The sequence below is a fragment of the Alosa pseudoharengus genome, unplaced genomic scaffold, assembly GCF_046254945.1.
Source record: "Alosa pseudoharengus isolate Yale_2024_CS ecotype anadromous, Long Island Sound unplaced genomic scaffold, YU_APseudo_1.1 YU_APseudo_1.1_scf_3, whole genome shotgun sequence".
Lineage (NCBI taxonomy): Eukaryota > Metazoa > Chordata > Actinopteri > Clupeiformes > Clupeidae > Alosa > Alosa pseudoharengus.
The window spans coordinates 27,263,327-27,289,186 of record NW_027468718.1 but is presented as its reverse complement, the minus strand read 5'-3'; the positions used below and the strand labels follow the sequence as shown (position 1 = coordinate 27,289,186).

The following is a 25,860-nucleotide window of genomic DNA, read 5'->3' as shown; positions in this document are numbered from 1 at the left end:
GATACTGATAGTTTTGCTCACTACAATTCCCAAGTAGCTTGCCCAACACTGTATTATTCACATGTAATTCACTCTAACAAAAATAAGATGCATCTCAAATCCCTTTTTATTCATTTATTTATTTTATATCTCCCCAGAACAACTGCCTTGCTCAAGGACTACCACGATTGAGCTAAACGGTCTCCTCACACCCCTGGAACTGAGGAAGGTGTAGCTCTACATTGCATTACTGCAGGGCATCTGCTAGACTGTGACTGAATATTTGATTTATGAGCTCCACCTTCATCACCTTTTTGGTATGGCAACTGCTCTGCCCATGACCGGAAAGCACTGCAGAGGGTGTGAAAACTGCCCAACGCATCACCAGTTCCTCACTCCCCTCCATCGAGGCCATCCAGGGCAAGCGATGCTTGCGTAAGGCACGCAGCATCATCAAAGACTGTTCTCACCCCAACCACAGACTGTTCACCCCAAATCTATTTATCTATTCAAATCTATCTACAGTCAAGTATGCATTTAGAGAAATACAATAAAATATCAATATAATATAATACATTTTATGTGTGGTTGTTTAAGACACACTGAAGGCATGATGCCACCATAGGTTTGCAGAGAACTATATACAATATGCACACTGAAGGCATGATGCCACCATACAGTAGGTTTGCAGATAACTATTTACAATATGCACACTGAAGGAATGATGCCACCATAGGTTTGCAGAGAACTATATACAATATGTACACTGAAGGCATGATGCCACCATAGGTTTGCAGAGAACTATATACAATATGCACACTTGAAAGGGGTGGGGTGGTGGTGTGGGGGGGTTGTGAGGGCCGCTGAAAACCAGTGTCCATCCTCACAGGAAGGGGTGGGGTGGGGTGGTGGTGTGGGGTTGTGAGGGCCGCTGCAAACCAGTGTCCATCCTCACAGGAAGGGGTGGGGTGGTGGTGTGGGGTTGTGAGGGCCGCTGAAAAGAAGGTGTCCACTACAAACCAACAAACCCCACTTCTAAAAAAACACAAACACACTCGCGCACTCCCCGGGAGATTCTGTCAATCTGAATTTTAAGTTGCTTACATAATAACATTGGCCTTTATATGACACATTATGACACAGGAGGGAGAGGGAGACGCGCGCACACACACACACACAAACTCACGCATACAATGCTAAGCTAACAGCTAGACTATCGATTTAAAAATGGACATTTTTTTAGCTGAACTCACCGTCCTGACCAAAACTGCGGTCTTTAGTTAAGACTGTAAACTTAGTCATGGTTTCTTCCTCGTAATCACTGAGGTACTTCTCAAAACTCCTGTACGACGAGAAGAAAGCTGCCATGGTTATAGTAACACCAGAGCCGTCCGTAAACGGGCTCTGGTATCGTCGAGATTTTGCGATATTTCACTGTCTGTTACGTAACTTCCGTTCTTAGCTGTATCCCATCAGAGCCCTTCTAAGGAAGAGACATTATTAGACATTCTCTGATCCCATCTAGCCACAACCATTTTTTACTCCTGAAGAAGTAAAAAATCTACACGTGGAGGCGTCCTTTTGACAGACGTTATGTCTTGAACGGCTTGCCATTATAGACAAATTTAAAGTCTTGAAAAAAACTGTAAAACAGAAAAAAGAAAGGAAAATAGCAAACTCAAAGTCCTTTGAGAAGTCCTTGTGCTGTCCTTGTGTGAGCAAAGGAGTGTGTGTAACCTTAGCTAGTCCTGTCTCCTCAGTTGATGCCTTTAAGCAGAGGGGCTTGACCATGCGAGGGTGCCACAGACAGACAGAGACAGAGATTTTGTGCTTTATAGATAGTTAGATAGATGTATCACAGTGTTTCACAGAAAGTATTTTACAGTATTTTGAAAATACAAAAATACACCACACTACACCACACTGAAGTATTTTGATACAAAATATGAAGGCATTTTCATCTCATCATCTCAATAAAATACAAATTACAAAATAGTATTTTGTATTTTAAATACATGTATTAGAAATAATGCCCATCCCTGCCTACATAGTGCATTACGAAAATGACGCATAGTTTCAAAAACACACTTTTTGTGTTCATTCAAGTCTCCTTATGCTACATATATCATAGTTTCGGGAGTTTCCTTCAAAATTCACAGTTTCATTAGACGTATTCCCCTCAAGGGTTTTCGCTGCTTCTTCGCCGGCTCTGCCATTATACACACGTTTGCAACAATCGCTAGCGTTTCGTTAGCCTCCCTCTGTGCTGTGGATGCAGGATGGAAACTGAAACGGCTTCGGTCGCCGGGTACGATACACTGAACTTGCAAGCGGGATATTCTTCCTACAGGCAGTAGGGGCGGGCGAGAGAGTCTTCATTCGCCCTGTAATAAGTCATTTAACCATACCGACTTACGAAGATGAGTAATTAACACGAAAACGTTGCCTGGTGTCCCTTTAAGTTATTTCAGATCCACAGTTCATAGACATTGTCTTGCAATATGAACATGGCAACAACCAGTGCAGTAGGTGACAATAATAATCTACAGCTTCCATAGGCTACAACGATGTTTTCATACTAGCCTACATAAAACATTATGACTAGGCTATGAATGTAAATATTTCAAAACACCGTCTCTGTTCTGTGTTAGGTTAGGCTACTATTTCCATTATGCCATTCTTTCGAGGAAAAAGGGAGTTGGTCTATTTAGCTAGATCCGCCCATTACCACAGGTATGAAAGAAGGTGCAATACTGGTGACATGTATTGGATGTTGCTAGTTGTGCTGTGAGCGTCTGTGGAATCGGACACCCATACACTAGCCTACAAGAGGATTCAGCGTTTAACATTTTCTATCAAGTTACTTTTCTTTAAGCAAGTGAATCCCATGGAGAGTAGCTTTTGCTAGGATTCACCTAGCAAAATGTCCCTAGTATTTTGCTTTCGATAACCTCAACTAAGACTTTCAAGGCAAGGTAAAGCAATGTTTTGAAATTCGTTCAGATTTTAAAGTCTTATAATGTTTTAAGCTGAGCGTAAGTTGCCTAGCTATTTGTCTATTTTCTTTTCACTTTAATTAGGCTAATTTGTGTACACTGCAATATTTTAATAGGTTACCCAAAGCTTCTCTGGTAGGGCTAAAACGAACGGTGTTGTGATCAAACCTGCTTTACAATGCGTAGGCTATTCTCATACTGAACTGCAATGATTTTAGAAAGTTTGTTCTCCTGCGTCTCCGCATCGCAGGTGTTTCCGGTTGGACTGTTTAAAGATGGGTAGCCTACATTGGTAGTGGAAATTAAATTCTGAATTTACTGTCAGCATTCGAAGTGGCTCGAGACTGTTGTGAGTGACAATATACGACTTATGCAACAGTCATAGAACGGGGCAAGAGAACATGATGCGCAAGTGGCATTGCCCAGAAGTAGGCCTACAGAATTGAAATCTGAATGCTGGCATAAAGTGTAGTAGGCCTACAGTTGTTATTGACAACGTTAGTTATTAAGACTGTGTATTTTAATGAATGATCAAATGATAACCCAGAAAGGTGTGAGCAAGAGTGAACAAGTCAGACCAACACCTACCTGTCTATGCGTACGTTACTTTGTGCCTCGAACCTCTATTGTTTAACTTTGTCTCACTGTAGCATACATTTAGATGAGGGATTTAGGGAGTCTAAAATGTGGGAGATGTGTTCACGTTTAGGGCTTGACCTAAGGACTTAATGCAATAATTGTGGGGTTATACAATTCTTAATGTATACATTTTTTTCATTTTGTTCATTCACTTGTTCTCTGATTTATTGCAGACCCCATAACTGATGGCATTTTTCCATCAGTTGCGACTTTTGTTGTGGAAAAATGGCCTGAGTGTCATTAGGCAACCTGTAAGTAAAAGAACTGCATACATCTTAGCTGTCAACACAATGGGGAAATGAAACTAGTCACCTTGAATAATTTGAAGTGTCTTGTGAAAAGGGGCCATTGGGCCCATCTTCATTCCAGTCAGCATTAATGTCAAGAATTTTCAATGGCAATATTGTTTATATATATATAGATATATAGAACTTGAAGCAGTCAGATGGAGGGTTGAATATAGGCATTTTGCCTACAGCTTATTACTTAATAAATTAAACTTTTTATATTAAAATGACAAAAAGTAGCATTAATTCGTTTTGACCATTATGTAAATAACGTCTCTCTGTTTTGTTACTCAGGGATGGTCTTTGGCTCTACTTATTTGGCCACTGGTCATCTTCATCATTCTGGCCATCACACGCTCCCAGTTTCCCCCGAAGATCAAAGACACATGTGAGTAGAGGAAGTCAAAAGCTGCAGAAACACAAAAAGCTAACCAAATGAATCATGAGATAAGATCATTATACAAATATTTACTGACAATTCAATTCCAAATATAAATAGCTATATTTGTATGTATATTCATATTATTTTGCATTCAGGTCATGACAAATGGGGGCAGCCATGGCCCACTGGTTAGCCCTCCGGACCTGTAACCGGAGGGTTGCCGGTTTGAGCCCCGACAACCAGTGGGAACGGTTGAAGTGCCCTTGAGCAAGGCACCTAACCCCTCGCTGCTCCCTGAGCGCCGCTGTTGTAGCAGGCAGGCAGCTCACTGCTCCGGGATTAGTGTGTGCTTTACTTCACTGTGTGCTGAGTGTGTTTCACTAATTCACGGATTGGGATAAATGCAGAGACCAAATTTCCCTCACAGGATCAAAAGAGTATATATACTTATACTTAAATGAAAAGTTTTCCTTTCCATTGGTTCTCATACTGTTATTAAGACTTATCGTAAGTATGGAATGCATAGTTCGAACAAAAACAAAAACAGTTTCCTGGCCTGTAGTGCCTTTGGGAGCCAACTACTGGACACCTGAGCCAAACTGTTCCCTCTTTTTGTTTGTTACTATTGAACCAAATGGCGTGGATTGTTAGGCAAGCTAATCAGGATGATAAACACTGAAACATTTTTTCATAACATTTCAATGTTTGTCCTGTATAGAGCTGCACAGTCCCGCCCACAGCCAAGGTGCCGGATGTAAGATTCCCATTCATTTGTCCCATTGACGTTTGGAAAAATCCATATCTAAAGAGTTTTACAGTATGTCTTAGGCTAACCAGCTACGGCATAACTCATAAGCATACAACATATCATTTCGAGTGAAAAAACGAAGAGAAAATCCAAAAAAAGTCAAAGGTACAAGACTGTGTACATATTTTCATTTCCGAGCGAAGGAGCTACTCGTCCCATAAACCACCGCGCCTCACTGAATAATATAGGCAAAATCGGCGCGATTTATTTTGCCATTTAAACCATTTCCAACTGGCGACAGCACGCGAACCCTTTCCTCCAAACAGTGATTTTTATATAGTGAATGTGCAGTTAATAGCAGTTATTTCAGGAGTAATCGTGTAAATAATAGTGTTTTGATATTGAATTTTATATTTATCATCGTGTATTTTATATCGTGTGTGTGTGTGTGAAAGCGGTTAACGTTAGCAACATGGTGCAGTCAAAGATGGTTGATTACGAAAATACTTCATGAGAGGCCATTTCCTGTCCCTGGAAATTTATGCAAATAGGGTAGCAGTACACTCCCCCGCACATTTATGCAGTGATCGGGCTCTCTTTTTAACATTGAGGTCTATGGCAGAATCCAAGAATTTCCCAGAATTTGTCAAAGCCTTATATTTTTCTGAGCAATGGATGCACATTTCGGACACGGTATCATGATCTCCAAACCCTCCTCCCTATTTCAGTAGAATGTCGTGATAGTATGACCCTCCAGTCGGGAGAAAATCAACATTAATGAAGGTGTACGCCAAGTTTATTTTGTACTCCGGCTTGTCTGGCGTGGAACCGAGGCGTTCAAACGTTAAGTCATACGTCAGTGACACGCCCCTGTGCAGGCGGGAACTGAACCAGAGCCCGTCTCTGACTGAACTCCACTTTGCCCTCAGACATGAACTAGGACGACCCATCTTGCTACGCATTCATTATCTTTGCATTCATTATCTTTGCTATGGTTTCAAACTACTAACAGAGAATGTCTAATCAGAGGCATCACTGTGGGATTGTGGGATTGTTTAGGATTGTGGGGTAATGAAGTACTTATCCAAGAGATCGCGAATAAAAGGCATTTATTTATTAACATAGACTGTATGATCTCAAAACAAGGTTAGTGCCCCATGAAGTCTTGGCGTCTATATACAATCGCTTATACAGCCGTAGCTGGTTTTAAGTCTACCACGTGCAGTTAAGTTTTTATGGCTTATACCGCAATTGTTAATGGAGAAATTGCATTGAATTTTTACTTCCGGCATCGGCTGTGGGCGGGACTGTGCAGCTCTATTGGTTTAGGCTGCAAGAGGCTTGAAGAGCATGTCTCTCCTTGTTAGTCCCATGATATGAGCTGGAAAAAGTGGTTAGTCATACTAAGCATGTGATGTTTGTGAAATCAACATATATATCCCAGTGTTACTGTAATGAGAGCATCTGAGACAGTGACTCGTGATAATATCTCTTGGGTATGTGATTCATTAGCTAGCCATTAAGACTGGGGTTCTGTTGATGAAAGACAAGATTTCTTGTGAATTATGTGTACTTTATATTCTTATATAAAGCATTCTTATAATATGAAGTCTGTCGAATTATAATATGAGGTTTGTAGCTAGGAAAAGAACATATACTGGTATGCCCATGGAAGGTAGATCAGATTCAGGGCTTAAATCTTCTGTGCCTCATAAATTGAGCCTCACATCTTAGTTTTTTGTTCTTTTTCTTATGTGATCAGTTCCAGTGTCTTCACAACACACAAACATGATATTTGATAGCATAATTCTCAAATGTCAAATTTTGCTTGTGTTAAGGGATAATGAGCAACACAGCATTTGGCTAGCTGCAAATAACGCCTCATTCAAGGTGGTTGCAATGTGAAACTAGAATAGGGCACTAATATTCAAAGAAATGTGCCACATGAGAATTCAACCAAAGCGTAGGGTATATTTGACTTCATTCACAGAAGGGTGTTACCTATTGGTCTTTTTGTCCTATATGGACATTGCTAAATTCTTTATGTATTTGGTTTTGGACTGTTTGTCATCTGTGTGTGCGTTTGGAAATTGTGACTTGATGAATGACATTTTGATAGGGCAGGGTAGTCTGTGAAGCCATATCTGTTCTTCACTTTTCTATATATGATGCAAGTGTGGGAAATCGTGTTTGACAGGCAAACACTGCCTTAGAAGGAATCGTAGACTTTAGAGAAAGGTTGTAGATTGTTGTGTGTGTTCTTGTTATGAAAGAATATACTCAAACTTTGTCATGAAACAAAGTCTGAAAAGGAGGGAGTTTCGTTGTCACTACTTATTGTGGAGAGTTTCTATCTTTTAGCTAAATAAATGTAACTACTGTATAGAGCAATATGATAATGCCACAAGGCCTAAAATGTTTTCAGAATGTCTGTCAAAATCCTTTAACACTCCGTGAAACATTTCACAGCACTCTTTGAAAACGTTCCAACTGACCCTAAATGTCAAGGACTCACAGCTAAAAAGAGTTTAAAGATGAAAAAATGTTGGTTGATCAACTTGAATAGTTAAAATGTTGCCATGTAGTTTATAGACCTTAAGTGACTGTATGCACTTCATAGTGCGAGATTCTGTCATTGGGTATTGACTCTTGATCTGTGATCGTCTAGGCTATGTTGCTCCAAGGAACCTCCCCAGTGCGGGGTTCTTCCCCTTCCTTCAGACCCTCATGTGCAACACCGACACCTCCTGCTCCAACCGCTCTCGCCTGGTGGGCCGCCATTTCTACCTTTCCCGCCATGGACACAGAGTGGCCCGGGACACAAGGGATGAAGAAGATTTTGATGGGTAACCTAGTTTTCAAAATCAGTTTTAGGGTTCAAATTCTTTGCCTTTAGCACAGTACCATTATGTTAGTGGGAAGTGTTTGCTTCCGGTAAGTGTATTGTGCTTTGATGTTTAGTGGAAAAAACGTGATGTAGTCTACCGTTTGTACAGTATTTGTACACTGTAATGACCTCACTTAGTAATGGGCATGTGATGCTGATGATTGTGGACAAAACATTACAGGCATTGAATTTGGCACACCTATGACTTGCTCCATTATAAGAAGGTGGTTATGTTGCTTTGGAGAACTGGAAGAACCAAAGCAACAAGAATTGTCACCTTTGCCTTAGTGAGCTTTCACAATTGAAGGAATGTAGTGACTTAATCTTGTCTCGTGTTAACCTCTTCCATTCAACAAACATCTAATAATCTCAAATACATATATCATGTACCTTATGTTTTTATAAATCACCAGAGGACTGATCAGAAACAAAACATGTGAAAAATAATGAAAGAATGGATTTGACCGTTTACCACTTTTTTCATTCTTTTGTACATTTCTTTTTTGTATAAGTATCAGTGTTATGTAACCAATTGCAAAATTTCTTATCCATAGGTGTTTCATGAAGTTAGTGAGAAGTCGTGTGCTTAATGTTTGTTAAAGGCAGTGTTGTGCTCTTGTTCCAGCATGGGCCTGCTACATGCCCAGCCCCCTATCATAGCTCATCTCAAGCCTGGGGGCTTGGTCCGAAACGCTCGCTCCCCCCAGGACCTAGACAACCAAACTGACATTATGGAGCTGTGGGACATGCTGCTGAGTATGTTAATTAACACAAGCACTAACCAGTATACCACAAAACCTATTTCAGTAATGTTAGGTATTGGTGTGTGTGTGTGTGTGTGTGTGTGTGTGTGTGTCTTTTAAGAGAGTGTATAAAAACCTGTTACTACAAATTCTTCTACAAATAAGTTTACTTGTAGGTCCTGATTTGTATGTAATTTATAATTATATGTATATGTATATTTGTGTTAGATTCCAGCCAAAAAGAGACACCTTCAAAGACCTCGCTCATGGCTGCACTCAACAACACCATGTTCCTTGATAAGGTAAGTCACACAGAGACACTTCAAAACCTATAGTCTCTTAGTTCTCATAGTTCAATTAGAGAGTCTTGCACTTTACACGAGATAAGAAGTGATGAATAATGTGTTACTAACCCACTATTCCTTATGATTAATTTTCATTTAATTTCTGCTAATTAGTGGCTATCTATATATATATAAATAATTAGTGGCTATCTATATATATATAAAAACACAATATAATTCAATATAACAATACACAATATAACACAATATAATTAATTCAGTCTATGAACACAGTGTGAGTATATAAGACAATAAATAATTGTATAATTCTGAGCTTCACAGTGTTTCAAAATCTAAATATGTGAATAGGATTGCAACCATACCATATAATTGGAAATGTTCTGAGCCAGGGAACTGTAACATTGTGGAACAAGAGACAATCCCAGATGGAAATGTGTTTTACCAATCGCTCAGTCTCAGTAATGAACAAGAGACAATCCCAGATGGAAATGTGTTTTTCCCTCAGGCGGCCCTGCACACCATGTTACAGTCCGTGGATCAACTCAAACAGTCATTCTGCAAGCTCTCTCTCGGCACCATTGATCCGTTGGTTGAGGAGAACAACCCTCTTGTTCTTGGCCTGATGACATTTTGCAAGACCAACGACACATTTCTTGAGGTCTCCTTGATCATTCTAAACAAGGTAAGACCACATTCCCTTGCATTTCTATTTCTGAGGAATTTGATATGGAAATCATAATAATAACAAAAAAATGTAACTCTAAAATCTAAAGCAAAAACAGTAATTCGTATGTAAATAAATATGAAGCAAATCATATAATCTTATCACATTCTTATCTTTCAAATCAGATAAGTATGTGACAAACATGACTTGCACTTTTTTCAAACGTGCTGCACTTGATGTGAGTGGGGTGTGGTATGAGGACTAAATGCTTTCTGCGGGTGTGCAGGTTTTGACCCAGCTGATCATGGACAACCCAGCCGAAGTGCTCAACACTGTGGGTGTGGCCGTGGCCGTGTTTGAAAACCTCCAGAAGCAGGACTCTCTGTGGGAACTGTTGTTGGACCTCCCCAACCTGTTCCTGCTGCCCACTGATGAAGAAAAACTAGCTGCCAGTGCCAAAAGATTGGAATATCTGAAAAGGTGAATCACAGAGACAGGGCTTTATATAACTGATGGAGGGAGGGAGGGAGGGATGAAGAGAACAAATGAGTTAAGGAGAGGTTTGTATGATAGAGAAAGAATGTGTGATGAGGTGGACATGTCTTCAGTTATGTCATTTTGAAGGGTGGGGGCTGGCATTGTGCTAATAGCTGTTTTATATGTGACCTCTGTTCACAGTACTCTCACCTCCATCCAGAGCCACTTCCCTGAGGCCAACCTGTCTGTTGCCATGGTGAATCCAGTAATTGATGGAGGCATGTCCCTCCTTAAATACATGAGCACATGGAGCGGCAAAGGTGCGCTCACCATAACAGCACACATGCACACACACACGCAGGCACACACACACACACACACACACACACCTAGTGCCCCTATAAATATACTGTAGATCTGTAAGATATAGATAAGTATCTAATTATCAAATTTAATAGGACCTCTAATTATGGCTACAGTTAGTGCAGTGACATATTAGTTCGTAGGTGCATTCACCTCAGTGCACTAGCACATTGCTCATTCTGCCCCCTCCACACACAATAGGCCATCTCTGTGTGGAGCCTGGTCTCAAGGGGTGATAGACCAAGGAAGTCCCACTCCGAGCACAATGAGCGGTGTAATGTTACGCAGCGGCCATTCTTTTAGTACAAACGAAATCTGGGCTAGTGGCTGTATGTTGGGCATTTCATGCTCTGATTTGTTATATGAGCCCCGAGACAAAACTGGTTCAGGGCGCAGACGGTCTGGGAGTCAGCACCACACTGTTTACCACTCCCCGTTTCCATGGTGCACTGAAGCCCAAGGTGACCAGAGCTCACACGGTTGTGGTTGTGTACAAAGCCGTTGTCAAATAAATACCCCAGATGGGAACAGAATATAATTGGAGGTTGAATACTGTGATTACTTTATTGGAAGATATAAATGTCATATTCTAACTGTCTACAATCTATGGTGAGAGATACAAAGCTGTTACCATCACCTAAAAGCTAGATTCAATCCTTTTCCATTACCTCTGAAATATTTGATAAATTTTGGTGTAAATGCAATCATTAACCAGATCATTTATCACCATGGATTTTGTTTTCTTGATATTTTGTCTGATCAGCTGTGCCCTTTATCCAATTTAGATGTTTATGTCTCGCTCCGAGACATCATGATGCCATTCAACATGTCCTTAGTGTCACCAGAGTTCAACCAACTTGTTGAGCAAGTTTCAGTCCCACTTAGTAAGGTGAATATGTCTTTTGTCATTTTGCCTCTGTCATCGTGTCTCTATTAACTGTATGCAAATATATATATTATATTATTGGATTTAGACTTTATTTATTTAAATAATTTCCCCCTTGTTGCATGCAAATAGTCTTGTCTGCCACTGGGATAATGTATGAAAATGCTGTGTCCGTTCAGTTCTGACTGACTCTTCTGTTGCAGGCGGCTGCGCTGCTGGACAGGGCATCTTTCAGGGGTTATGTCTGTGGCAACAGCAGTGCTCCGAGCTGGATAGAGCAGGCATGCACCGACGGGCAGGTGGACAGAGTCTTTGACTGGATAAGTCCAGAAAAGGTGGCGGAACAGGTAAAAACACTTAAAAGAGAGAGCCATAGCAATAGATATGAATCGCTGGTGTCCTCACGTGGCACGTGGGTATTAATGTGGCAAAGCAACCACAAAAAACAAAAGACTGAACAACAAATGCAGAGTCACTATGGAAACAGGGCTACCGCACTATGGAGACAGGGTTACTGCACTTCACCTGCTGCTTGGTGACATGTTGCGTAAAAGTCATGTGCACCTGGCTGGCACACAGGGGAGCTCTAATCACCTGTGCTATTTAACGTGTGGGAAACTCCCTGCTGCTATCTCCCCATTGGTTTGGGCTTTGTGCGTAAAGAAGCACATAAGAATACGCTCATCTTCGATTGTTTGCACCTCCTGTGTGTCTGTTGAGCATGCAGCGTAGCAAGGTGTGATCGATGTTAGTGATAACCTTCATGAATTGTATCCTGTGAGGAAAGTGTAGTCGGTCTTAAAACATTGTGTTTCTTACTACAGAATGGAGAAGCAGTATTTTAAATTCTTAACACGTCTCCTCCGCAGGTGCTCCTCGCTTGGAGCGATAACTCTGCTCCCACTGATGTAGAGTTCGCCAAACAGTTTTTGAATGGCCTGTTCAACGGCTTCCTGACTCCTGGCCTAGAATCCTCAGATGGCCGTTCACAGCGCAGCAGTCTTGGGCAGCCCCAGAATGTTCAGGAGGAGCTGTATGTCACAACCCAGGCTCTTGTCCTCTTCTGGCTTTTAGACATTTAGAACACATTCAGGCATGTTGAAAAAAATCTCACTCCCCTACCCCATGTATGTCTGTCTCTCCAGGTTTGTCAGTATTGGCTCTGTAGTACTCGACCTACTGCAGGGACTTCCTGGTTGGGAAACTGTCCATTCCATCCTCATGGGAGGACACACTTCCATGCAGCTTGTTACACAAGCAATGATGACACAGCAAGGTGCTTTTCTTTGTCATTAAAACAGATTTTCCTTTTATCCACCCCATATATCCATTTCTCTATTTCTTTTGTTTTTATATCTGTGAGTTTTCAAAATGAAAAACAAATGATTAGCCTTCTATGCTGTCATAAATTGTTATTCATTTTTGTTTATGAATCTTCAAATGTTGTTTATAGCACAGCTGTATGTTTTGTGTTCTGTAGAACTGATGAGCCTTGTGATGAAAGATGCCCAGAATATACAGGCAACTCTTCAGGCCTTAATGCAGAACCAGTCTGAGGCAGACATCTGGGCCACCAGCATCATGGACTCTGCCGTGAAAAGCGTAATGCAGGTGGGTAAACAATGGAATGTTTTGGATTCATGTTCATATTCAAGGTAGCCTTCAGTAACGGGCATATATTTGTAATCGTGGCTATTAGGCTGCATGTGACTCTTGTCCTTTTTGTTCTGTGAGAAGGCTGTACTGGCTGAGGGGCCTGTGGAGTGTAGCAATCTTGCTGCTCAGTGGTCTTGGCTCTTCTCTTTAAGCTCTTTGGATTCTGAGCTCTGGGAGACACTCCTTTGTCCTGGAAATGGCTCCTACTTAGAAAAAGTCCTGATGGCACCCTTGTATCCTGTCATACAGAAGGTATTGTTCTCAGAAATACCAAGAAAAGATACACACCTTATGCAGATAACACAGCTTATATAACATTTACAAGAATGACATTGTCAGTGGCATATTATGTATACAATGGAAGTGCTAAGTTTAGTTTCTTTCCCCTCACCATTCAGGTGAACCAACTGGTCGGCGTGGTTGAGGGTAGTGAAAAGTACAATGTCAGTGCTAGCATGATCCTTGCGGAGTGGCACAGCCTGTCACTGACCGCCTCACAGTATGGGGAGTTGTTTGAGCACTTTCTCAGTGAGCTGGATCAAGACTTCCTTGACAGTTTGATTCCCACCAACGTCACTGTCAACTGGCAAGAGGTCCTGATACAAAGGTAAACTGTTGTTGACAGTTGAAGCAAAACAACAATCATGAAACCTGGGAAAATCTGAAAATGTGAACACATTTTACGCTCTTTCATTTCATTTTCAGAAATATCTTGAATTTTAGAAATTTGTATAATTATGCTATTTGTTGTAATAATGCATAGGTCATTTACATAATGTACAAAGGCATAGAAGCCCTGTGGTAAACATTAAAAAAGGATGTTTGATAAAGGATTATGTATACATAAATGTATATCAGGATGCAACCAATATACAATTGTATAAAAGTACATATTGTTGCCCAAGACAAAAATAAAAGACATAGAATATGTTAACAACAACAATAAAAAATAACAAAAGGGGTTCCAGCGACTAACTAACAGTTTCTTAGCTGCTGTAAGGCAGCCAGAAGCAGGTTCCTCTGAAAGAGTGTCAGTGAGAGGTTTGAAAAGTCGTTTAGAAAAAACAGGCTAGGTGTTAAAACAACATCTGTGTCTATCAGGATTCATATGTCATTAGCTAGCCATTGCCAGAATAACACCAGAAAATTTAGAGAAGTCCCTAGCGCCCTGCCTAAACATAAATTGCAATTCGGAGAGGTAGAGAGACGCTTATGAAATTGTTTCAGATATACTCTGTGTGCTAGTTTCCAATGAATCATCTGATGATTGGGATTCTTAGATGACATAGTGATGGAATAGGGTACACTGGTAATTTTGCATGGAGAGGAACCCCAAGAGCACTAAGAGCTGATCTAATAAGTAGATACATATAGAATGAGGAGGCAGGTATATTGTACCGAGCTTTTGGGAGCATCTAAACGGGACATTCCCAGACAAAAAAAAAATATTATTGAAAAGTGTGAAGTTCTGATGCCATTTTGGTATGGATCCTGTTTGTCTTTCTAATGTCTTCCAGGTGGTTAATAAATAGGTTATAATAGGACCAAAACGGAGGGTGCATTGCTGAATAGGAATTTTACAGAAAATCATGCTTTGTCTATTCTTAAAGTTTTTAGTGACATATTCTGAATTTTTTGTATTACATAGTTCTTTTATTGACTTGTATGATTCCATATGTTGTAACATTAACCAGTGGACTGAAGACACTTGGACATGTGGGCCCCCAGCTGCAAACCACTGCTTTTTGGGGCACTATGGAACCCTACCTCCACCTAGCCTACTACATCATGACTTACCAGCCCAATATCACTGCGCCCCCAAACTGTAAGTCAGAAAAATTCATTATAACTATGATAGTACCATTTTAATTGTTGTCATCTGAGTAGAGATCAACATAAAACATATTCAATAAATCTCAGATCTTCACTCAAAGGCGGATGTGTGTCTGCTGTGCGTTTATGTCACATACACATGTTGGCAATGTCAGCACATGTAAAAGCACAACTGCAAATGACCCCACAATGCCATATCAGGGTTTACAAGGATGTTTACAAGGAAAACCAAATGCTGGTTGTATCTGTCAGAGTGCTTATAAATGTGCGTTATTGTTTAGGTTTCCTTGTGTCGTCCGTGCCATTAAGTGTGTGTTTGTTTCAGGCACCTTGGTTGAAATGATTCCATACTGTGACACTGGCTTCACCCTGGACAAGTTCATTATAACCACTGGATATGTGGTTGAGGAATTCTCCACAAATCCAGCAGCATTATTGAGGTATGAAAAAGTCATAAACCCTTTCTGAAAGACAGTACTTGGAGTTTTGTTTATGTACGCCGGCGCCGACGCTGAAACACTGAAAACACCCTTCTTGTTAAAAAGTAAATAAAGAAAAAGAAAAAACAAAAGAAAGAGCAGACATTCCAGTGATTTGAAGTGTCTTTGGTATTTGTAGTAAAAAGTAACAATACGTACCTGCAGCGTACCTCACAATATAAGGCTGGTGTATTACAAGAAAACTTTGTGATAAATGCTGTTACTCTTCCAGATATGTCCAGGGCTCTGTGGCTCTCGTCCAAAGCATCTACAGGGACTTCTACATCAAGGCTGTGACTCAGCTCCTCAGTACCCCTGGGCAGTTGCCAGGTGATGGATCCATAGGGGATCTTCTTGGGAATCTCATCCACGTGTTAGACAAGGACCTGCAGCTGCTCTCTAATCTCATGTCCATTGACCAATTTGCCAGCCGTCTCCCCATGTCTCTGCTGAGGCACATTGTGGACTTTCTCGGGTTGGAGCCTCTAGAGGCCATCTGGGGGGGCACAAACGACACCTCCTCCATTATTAACGCCATCTTGGAGGTTGCCAAAAACAACCAGAACCTCTTTTCTGGCCTACCCATGAATCAGACCAACCAGTCCATTGCAGAGCTAGAGGCTGTCATCTTGAAGTGGCTTGAAATGCAAGTCAATTTGACCTTACCAATCTCTTTCAATCTGAGTGAAGCCCTACTGACCTACTCTGCCTCACTGAATGCCACAGACCTGGCCTATCTGGAGCAGGTCTTGAAGCCCCTCACTAATCAGACTTCTGGCGGCTTAGCTGAATTCGCCCTGAGGGCCTTGGTGCTGCTGAAGGAAGTGGTTGACGCCTCTGATGGCAGCGACCCTTCTGCTGTGCTGCTGGGATATGTTCGCCAGCTGCAGGATTTCCTGGTGAAGGCTCTCCATCTGGAGCAACATGTCCAGCTCCTTCAGCCTGGCAGAGGCCTCAATCCAGCACAGATCACCAAACTGCGTCCAGTGGTCATGGATCTCCTTCAGACTCTGTCATCCGAGTCCCTGGAGGGGCCAGCCGTAGTGGAGGCCATCTTGCGCCAGCTCGGTGCTGTGCTGCCCGAAGAGTTCCAGGCCCACTATCATAGCCTTGTGAACGATACTCGCGCGCTAATTGCTGATTTGAATGTCTGTCTGGCCACGGGACAGGACTGTGCTGCTGGTGTCTCACAGGTGTCCCAGATTCTGTATCAGGTGTCTGAGACGATGTTAGCAGGAGCCGGTGGGAACGTGATCCTTCAGTTTGGCCCCCTTGAAGGTAACCTATCCCTCTCTGTGACTGGAAAACTGCTTGCTCTGCTGCGTCCTTGGACAAATGTGTCCTCCTCACAGGAGCTGACCATGGAAACAGTAGCCCAAGTCCTCTACTTCCTCGAGGAGATCACATCCATGCCCAACATTAGCGTGGCTGCTCTTCAGCAAATCCTCAGCTCATCAAACCTCACTATCTATGAGCTTGACAAAGTTGCACAGTTAACCATGAACACATCTGTTCCCATCATCCTGTCAAACTTGACTGCCATTGCCAATATCCAGCAGTGCTTCTATGCACCTCACAATACATCATTTATGGGATCCATGAACTTCAGTGAGATTGAATGCGCTCTACAGATAATTCATAAAGCAGTTGATTTTCTTCAGACCTTCCCTTTGCCTCAACAGACAAAATCAGACTTGGTAGCTCTGAAGCTTATGACAGAGGTCTTTGCTCAACAGACAGGAAAGGACCCTATCAAACTGACTGAAGAGATTCTCAGAATGACCTTGGAAAACATCAAAGAAAGCCTCAGGAACCTCAATCACAGCAATACAGAAGAAATCATAAATGAGCTCAACATCCTTGAAGGCATTCTCCAGCTTGGTTTTCTAGAGCAGTACCCAATGGATACCATAAACGAAACCTTGCTGGAAAATCAAGTGTATGCACAGAAGGTGTATGCTGAAATTGCACAGTGGTACCTGAAGAAGCTGGAGAATGCAACTAGTGACAGCATGTTTGCAGATATCCTATTTTCCATCTTCCGCACAACACAAATGCAGCTTGCAATTACTGTGGCTCAATCTGATTTCTCTGCACTGGTGGTCCAGCAAGTTGAAGGTGTGTTCTCTCAAGTTCAGCTTCCACTGGACGAATACGATCTGAGCAGGATCGGCCATTCCATCATCACGATACTCCGTGGCCAGCTGGAACTCGTAAAGATCAATTTAAAACTCCAGCAGGACTACTACGACTCCATGGGTATGCCAATGAACATCAGCATTCCACACGACATTGAGGTGCAGATCATGACGTACATCAACCTTACTCAAAGTTGGATCTCAGACCCCAGTTTCACATCAGCCCTGGCAGGTCTGCTGCAATGGGACATGAACACGGTTAACATGACCACTGTTCACACGGACATCACCCACCTCATTAAAGCCATAATTCCACTTCTGTCAGAAGAGGAGCAGGCTTTCTTCACCGTCATCGACAAGGTCTTTCAGGCACTGATCCATGCAGTGGAGGTGGCGACTTACGAAGGTCCTCAAAGTGCCAACTTCACCGAGGCCACTTTGAAAGCAGCGCGGGTCATCCTGGAAGCGGTGCCCACTGAGAATGGAACGTTGCCAAGTCAAGTCATCCATCAGATTGTGGAAGCCTTAGGCAGCTCACTTCAGCTAATCCTCCATCCCAACATGAGCTATGCCGAGTCAAACCACCTCAGCCTTGTTCTTGCGAGGAGTGTGGAGGATCTGATCAGGTCACTCATACCAGGCATGGCTGCTGAGGTGCTGCTTCCCATGACCAATGTGGTCACTACTTACTTTGAGACCATCTCTCAGCCTGCTGGACCTGACCAGTGGAATATAATGTAAGTAAACTCTTAACACACTACGATACTAACTAACTAATGGCCATAAAACAATGCCAAAGTATTTAATGGAATATGTCTATGTTTTATGTATTTATTTACTTTATTAATTTATTGAAGTCAATGTAAGGGTAATGAATAGTGACTTAATGGACCATCTGTGTTGATCTTTGACAGCATTGTGAACATCATGAAGGGACTGGCACACAGTCTGCCACAGAACAGCACCGCACAGCCCTACCTTTCTCTCATCACCAGAGTAACACAATTCATCCTGAATGCAACAGATGGCAAGTCCAGTTTTCTGTTTGACTATGTAGTGTTTTCGAACCAAACTCTTCAATTGTTCAGTTGTCTCCCTGTCATTATTTTACAAAGAAACAGATTTTTTAGCTTCAAAGTACTTTGAATTTTATAATGACAATGCCAGTGTGGGTGTGATGTTTAAGTGCCGTCTCTGTATTTTAACAGAAAGCCCCATGGACATTTTGGAAAGTCTGGGAACATTGAATATCACAGATATTGAAGAGGTTGCAGAACAGGTGTCTACATTTTTTACATATTGTACTCACCCTCTCACATGCTCTGTAGTCCCAGTTAGCAGCACTGCTAGACCAGTTAGACAGGGTTGTAGAATGTTTCCTAAAATATTCCATGTATGAAAACTTACACCTTCTCAATTTCCCCCACACGTACCATTTAAGTAAATATACCCATGAATATCCCTTTGTATTTGATATGATGATTGATTTGATGTTATGCAAGGATGGATGTAAAACCCAAATGACACCCAAAGTTTTTTCTGGTACAATATACTGTACCATCAATCATTTCATGTCAACCAGGAGAAGTATGTGATGCTGCCGCTGATTGCAGACTTACGAAAGCTCCTGTGAATCTCGTGAAAAGCCGTTTGCTGCATACAGTACTTACAGCATTACTGATAGTAGTCAAGTCAAGTCACGTTTATTTATAAAGCACTTTAAAAACAACAACAGCTGACCAAGTGCTGGACAGGCAAGTTAGTACGACTTGGTAGACAACAAAAAAGACAACAAAAAGTGAGGAAACAATATTTACAGGCAAACAAACAAACAAATACATGACAAACAGACTGTGTTAAACGCCAGGGCATAAAAATGGGCTTTTAGGTGAGATTTAAACACTCAAGGAGGGAGCCAGGCGTATATGTTGGGGCAGCTCGTTCCAGAGCTTTGGTGCAATCACCGCAAAAGCCCGGTCCCCTCTGGTCTTTAGCCTAGAACGAGGCACAACCAGCCGGAGTTGGTCAGCAGACCTAGAAGCCCTAGAGGATGTCTGCACCTTCAGGAGATCTGCTATGTACAGTGGGGCCAGACCATGTAAAGATTTAAAAACAAATAAAAGAACTTTAAAATGTATTCTAAAACGGACAGGGAGCCAGTAAAGGGCTGCAAGCACTGGTGTAATATGCTCAGACCTTCGTGTTTTGGTTAGAAGGCGGGCTGCAGCATTCTGAACAAGTTGAAGGCGGGATAAAGAGGAACAGCTAATGCCCACATATAGGGCGTTGCAGTAATCTAGGCGGGAAGAAATAAAGGCATTAATAGCCATCTCAAAGATTTTTAGGGATAAGAAAGGCTTAACCTTGGATAAAAGCCTTAACTGGAAGAAGCTAGATCTTACTACTGTGTTTATCTGCTTCTCCATTTTAAAATTACAGTCTAACATTACACCAATGTTTTTTACAGTATCTTTAGCAAATGGCTCAAGGGGGCTTAAGTCACCCTGTGTGTCACAAGCAGCACTGGGCCGAAAGACTATGACCTCAGTTTTATTTTCATTGAAATTTAAAAAAATTAAAGCCATCCAGGCTTTGATGCCCTCTAGACAAGCTAATAAAAGTTTAAAAGATTGGGGGTCGTTATGTTTCAGGGGCATGTAGATCTGTGTGTCATCCGCATAGCAGTGGAAGGAGATGTTATATTTTCTAAGGATGGATCCCAAGGGGAGCATGTATAATGAGAACAGTATAGGCCCCAGAATAGACCCTTGAGGAACACCACAAGGAAGAGGCGCAGAGGGGGATACAGATCCATCCAGGCAGACAGAGAAACTTCTGTCGGCTAGGTAGGATTTAAACCATTCAAGAGCAGTGCCTCTGATACCAACACAGTGCTCTAGACGGGAGATTAACATATCATGATCAACAGTATCAAAAGCAGCGGTGAGATCAAGGAGGATCAGAATAGCAGAATCTCCAGAATCAGTGGCTAGCAGCAGATCATTAAAAACTTTCAGAAGGGCTGACTCCGTACTGTGGAGGGCTTTAAAACCAGATTGCAGAGGTTCCATGATACCATGTGTATCTAGAAAAGACTGTATTTGTTGAAGCACAAGTTTTTCTAGAACTTTAGATAAGAACGGGAGTTTTGAGATAGGTCAGTAGTTAGATAGGATTGAAGTGTCTAGATTGGGTTTTTTAATCAACGGCTGCACAACAGCATGTTTGAAGCTCTTTGGCACAACACCTGAGGCAAGGCTACAGTTCATGATCGTTAATATGTGGGCTCAATTGACTGAGCGATGAGAAGAGGAGGAACAATGTCAGTTAGACCAGATGAGATTTTCATTAGCCCTATGGTTTTGCTTAGGTTAGCAAATGATATAGGCTTGAAGTGACTGAAACTCACAGGGCAGGTGACAGAGATAGAAGGGTCGAAGGGGGGGGGGGGGTTATCTGAGCTCTGATGTTGAAGATTTTGGAAACAAAGTACTGCAGAAATTGTTCACTACTCACTGAAGAGGTGTCTAACTCAACAGGTTGGTGTTTATTGAGAGCAGTGTTTATAGTGTTAAAAAGAATATGTGGTTTGCCCTAATTGCGCAGAACAATATCAGAGAAATATTTTGTTTTTTCAGATTTAACAGTTTTTTGGTATTTGAGCCACGTTTCCTTTAAAATATCAAAAGATACATGCAGCTTGTCCTTTTTCCACTTGCGTTCTACCCTTCGACACTCTCACCTGATTGAACGGTACATATTTGTTCCAAAGTATTTTTCCATTCTAAGCCATGTTTATTTATTTTATTTATTTAAGGTTTATTTAGACATGGACAGTGCACATTAATAAACATAAAACAAATGTAAATGCGCCAGAATTAGCCAAAATGGCTATTTTGCATCCGTTGTCCATGGGCCGATGTTAACAGGCCAGATATGCCTAAAAGAAACTCTACACGCCTCATTGCAGACCTAAAATGACACTTTACTCATAAGACGTATTATAAAAATATTACAAACAAATGAAAATAAGCTTAACCTACCATAGTAAAATGAAGGAAAGAAAAGAAAGAAAAGAAAAGAGAGCATGGGGCAGGAATGGTAAGTGTGCAGTCACCTGATAAAACTGACAAGCAGAGTCGTTAGCGGTGTGATATTGTGTTTGTTTTGTTCAATGTTGACCAGTCTGGTTGCTGATTAACCATTACTTTAGATTGGATTTGAATATATAATATGTTTTCATGTCTCTAATATAGTATGGTATTGTGTTCCACTCATGTGCAGCTTTAATAGAAAATGTAGATTGGCCAAAACTACTTTTTCTCAGCCGAATTACACAGTCTAATGTTACTGCGCTACGTGTACATCTGTAAGTGGGTGGATTTGTTTTTACAAACTGATTTAAAACTGGAGGAGCCAGTCCATTAATACACTTGTACACTAAGCAGGAGTTAGTGTATTTCAGCAGATTTTCCCAACTTAATATTTTATATTTTTAAAAAATTGGACAGTGGTGATGATATCTGGGCTTTTTATGAAGGACTTTGAGTGTCTGTTTGTACAGTGAGTGGATAGAGGTATAAGAAGTGGTACCTGTCTGAGACCAGGTTGTTAAACAATATGTAATGTGGGAGAAGATCATTGAGTGCATGTACATGATTGCAGCCTCAGTTGACATACAATTGTGAATGTGTCTGAAATTTTCCAGATTGAACTTGACTCGTTGACAAACCTTTTTGATATGAGGTTTAAATGATAGCTGATTATCGATGAGCACTCCAAGATACTTAAACTCTGATACTACTTGCAGTCTTTTCCCTGCCACAAATATCGGGTTCTGTGAAATGTTTTGCTGACTTGCTAAAATACATACACAACAATTTTGGTTTAACCATGCAGTGATATGTTGCATCAAACTTGTTAACTGATTTGCAGCCTGAACTGCACTGCTGCCGTGCACAAAGATCACTGTATCATCTGCATGTGTGTGCAATCTCTCTGTCCCTCAGCTCGGAGGGGTCCTGGGGTCCCTCCTCCCTCTTCTTGGGGATCAGGTCCAGGGTCTGACTCCACACTCTGCCAAGGTCTTTGCTGACGCACTCCCTGTTCTCATGCAAATCATCACTGGACAGGCTGATCAACACACTTTTGAAAGGTAAGGCCTTGGATCACTAAATCTTGGAAATCCAGTGAAAATCTAAGGCCAGCTTGTACTGAACAATGGCAAATATATGATCAAAATACCTCAGCTAGCAAGACAGCTATCCTTTTGACTCTATGGTGCCTCTTTTATACATGATGACAATACATAAACATAATTTACTTAAATATAAATATAGTTTAAACTAGGGGTGTCAATTGATTAAAAAAATGTATCTAATTAATTACATACTCTGTGATTAATTAATCTAAAATAATCACATATATGATTTTTGCTGTGAAAGTATTTTAAATATTTAAATTCAAATCAATCATTGAATAATCAGCATTAGTGACATTAAAGTTCAAAAACTCTATGTTATGTTGTTAATAATCTATGATATGACCTAATATGCTGAGGAAATAAATTCAAAAGTGCTTCGGGAAGAAGGTTTTTTATCACATACATTGCAGAGGACTTTATTTTAATCAACACTTTATTTTTACCAATACCATCAAGCCGTTTTTGAAAAGTAAATGTTCCAATCAATGATCTAGGCAGCACATTTTCTTCCCTCTCCTTCATTTTACAGTCTAATGGTTACTGACTACAACGGCTCGGGGTCAAAGGTCATACAGAATCGATTAATCTGCGTTATTTTTTTTAATCAGTTATTTTTTCTCAAATTAATTAATCGAAATTAATCAGTTATTTTGACAGCCCTAGTTTAAACATATACATATTATGTACATGTACATATGTTAAAATGAGTATATTACTGTTTATTTTCCATGAATGCATATTAATGTGTGACCTATAACACAGGCTTGAAAGGATTGTTGCAGTTCTTTTGACAACCATCAGAGGGACCCCTGCCTGGAATGAAATTCCCCCCACTCTCCATGTCTTCTCAATGATGGCAGACAATCTGAATGCTCAAGCAGGTGCAGCATGTTTTAATCAACAATGTTCTATTTCATTTATTATCGTGTGCAAAGGCTACGGTTCCATCAATTTCTGTATGCTGTTTCCAGTCCTGTAGTGTACCCCCCTGGTTTTAGCAGCTGGTTTCTGACCCATCATTTTCCCCCTTTTCCTTAGAGTTCATCCACAGCGTACAGGAGCCTCTGTTAAACCTCACCACAAACCTGCTCCAGGCTGTAAACACCAGCACCTTCGACATGGCTGACTTTTTCCGAGAATTCCAGCTGGCTCTACAGCACACCATTGAAGTTGCCATACAGGTTGTACATAACAGAGTGTTAAGGCAAAGAACACATTGCTGCAGACAATGAACAACTGACAAAGACAGAAATAACAAAGAGTCCCCAGGAATGACTGGCTCCAGCCACAGTTTTGTACCTGTGGCTCAATCTTATTGTGCTTAATCTGTTGTGACGTTATACCAAATGCCTTGGGCACTTGAAAAAAATAGTCCTGCATTTACAGTGGATTCTATGTACAAAGGTGATTCTGTGGGACGCCCTATTCAGTCCACCTTCAGAGAATTTATAGAAAGTGACAATGCATCCATAAGAATGGCTTTTTCAGTATTTATTATGTAAAAAGGTATTTTTGTTAAATATGGTAATTAGAAAAATGCCAATATTAATATATCATGTCTTCTTTAGGCAGATGTTTTAATTATCAATTATCAATACAGAAACTATAATTTATTGCAAAAGTGTATGACCTACAGTACAACTTTGGGTTATTGTGTTACGCGTAGTATTCCCTTTGGAGACTGCTCAAATCAGACTCGGATTACCACACAAAACAATGCTTTGATAAAGGGCAGGGGAAATCTGAAGATACCTGGTTGTGTTGTTTCTATGGGAGACTTTTGACTTTTCTGTTAACATATCACATATCACAGATCACATATCACATATCACTCACCTGTGTACGTTTGGTGCCCTTTTGGTGAATAGTTAGGCCATAAGCCCCAAGCAACCCCCACCCCTGCAGTCCATTGCTGTTTTTTTTTTATCTCCAAAGACAAGTTTTGTAGTAACAATGCAAGGGCAGTACTTATATGTGATTTTTGTCACAACTGTGTCCCTTAGACTGCTGAAGAGGGCAGAGCACTGAATTGCAGCGATGTGCTGAAAATGTGGGAGGGGGCTGGAGAAGCGGCGGGGGTCCCTCCCAGCAGCCTGAGCATGTGGTGCCACATCAGCCTGGCCCCTTTCATTGAGGCCAGTAACTTAACCGGATATTTCCCACCATTCAACACAACGGTAAAATGAAAACTCTCATTCATTGTGAAGCCAGTAAATATCCTGGTTCCAAAATCTAGTAGTTTTTAATGTTCAATTGTCCTTACAGAACTAACCACTAGATGACACTGTAGGTCTATATTGTTGACTGTATGTACTGTATAAGGTCTATAGGGATGCATCTTCTGTATGCTGTGTTTTGCATGTGATGCATTTGCTTTACTCTTTCTGCACAGGGAGCTGGACCAGAGGCCCAGTCTGTTAATGCCACAGCAGCTAAGATTGTGCAGGTTCTGGGGTCTCTCTACGATGCCAGCCTGTCCCAGACCTACGCTTCTCAACAGCTAATCACAGTCCTCATAGATCACATATCTGCCAGCCTGCCAGGGATCACAGCAGGAAGCCCAGATTACTGGAATGAACAACTTTTTAATCTGCAGTTGTATCAAAGGTTGCCATGCTTATCCCTCCTTAAATTTAGATTTTTTTTGTGTTTGAGTATACAACAAAAGTAGTAGTAATGCAAAACTGAAATGTTTTGAATGGTATCCAGTGTGTCACAGTTGATGATATATTCTGATATTTTGTCTATGCTAAGCTAGGTAAACATGCATGTTTTAGTTTTTTAACTGATGTCTTTATTTCAGTTTTTCAGGACTCGAGATGGCACTGGATCAAGTGGAGCTGGTTGCTCCTTGGATGCTCCCCTATATCCAGGCCGTGGAGAAGGCCGTCGAGTACACCCTGCAGAACAGCCAGCATCTGATGAACACCACATCAGGCCAGCAGGTGTTCATGGAGGCCCTTGAGATTCTCCTAACTGGGATGAATGTCACAAGTGAGTCCATTCACCTGCTGCTCAGCGGAGACATCAACAACATTGATGGACCATCCATCGAAAGACTTCTGAAATATGTTATCAAGGAGGTCATTCAGATGAAGCTACTAGGTGACTGGTGCTAATAGGGGAGCTTTAGGATAGCTGTTAGGCTAGGCTAAACACTGCTGGGTTGTTGGTGGTAGGCTGCTTTTAAACGAC

General features: G+C 41.3%; 1 protein-coding gene across 1 annotated transcript in view; it reads left to right on the top strand.

Annotated features, from left to right (window-relative positions):
* The first annotated feature begins 2,760 nt into the window (after window positions 1-2,760).
* abca12 (ATP-binding cassette, sub-family A (ABC1), member 12) overlaps window positions 2,761-25,860 on the top strand; it is a 65,278-nt gene continuing 42,178 nt past the window's right edge. The window contains exons 1-27 of the mRNA XM_076262811.1: window positions 2,761-2,954; window positions 3,788-3,865; window positions 4,196-4,289; window positions 7,700-7,877; window positions 8,544-8,674; window positions 8,890-8,963; window positions 9,472-9,648; window positions 9,917-10,110; window positions 10,309-10,427; window positions 11,256-11,359; window positions 11,560-11,703; window positions 12,226-12,389; window positions 12,502-12,632; window positions 12,837-12,967; window positions 13,094-13,264; window positions 13,411-13,619; window positions 14,707-14,837; window positions 15,171-15,285; window positions 15,557-18,199; window positions 18,377-18,489; window positions 18,671-18,741; window positions 22,472-22,617; window positions 23,428-23,546; window positions 23,704-23,846; window positions 24,669-24,842; window positions 25,058-25,272; window positions 25,469-25,659. Coding sequence (XP_076118926.1) covers window positions 3,800-3,865; window positions 4,196-4,289; window positions 7,700-7,877; window positions 8,544-8,674; window positions 8,890-8,963; window positions 9,472-9,648; window positions 9,917-10,110; window positions 10,309-10,427; window positions 11,256-11,359; window positions 11,560-11,703; window positions 12,226-12,389; window positions 12,502-12,632; window positions 12,837-12,967; window positions 13,094-13,264; window positions 13,411-13,619; window positions 14,707-14,837; window positions 15,171-15,285; window positions 15,557-18,199; window positions 18,377-18,489; window positions 18,671-18,741; window positions 22,472-22,617; window positions 23,428-23,546; window positions 23,704-23,846; window positions 24,669-24,842; window positions 25,058-25,272; window positions 25,469-25,659 — 6,148 coding nt within the window. The 5' untranslated portion in view covers window positions 2,761-2,954; window positions 3,788-3,799. The remainder of the gene's footprint in view (window positions 2,955-3,787; window positions 3,866-4,195; window positions 4,290-7,699; window positions 7,878-8,543; window positions 8,675-8,889; window positions 8,964-9,471; window positions 9,649-9,916; window positions 10,111-10,308; window positions 10,428-11,255; window positions 11,360-11,559; window positions 11,704-12,225; window positions 12,390-12,501; window positions 12,633-12,836; window positions 12,968-13,093; window positions 13,265-13,410; window positions 13,620-14,706; window positions 14,838-15,170; window positions 15,286-15,556; window positions 18,200-18,376; window positions 18,490-18,670; window positions 18,742-22,471; window positions 22,618-23,427; window positions 23,547-23,703; window positions 23,847-24,668; window positions 24,843-25,057; window positions 25,273-25,468; window positions 25,660-25,860) is intronic.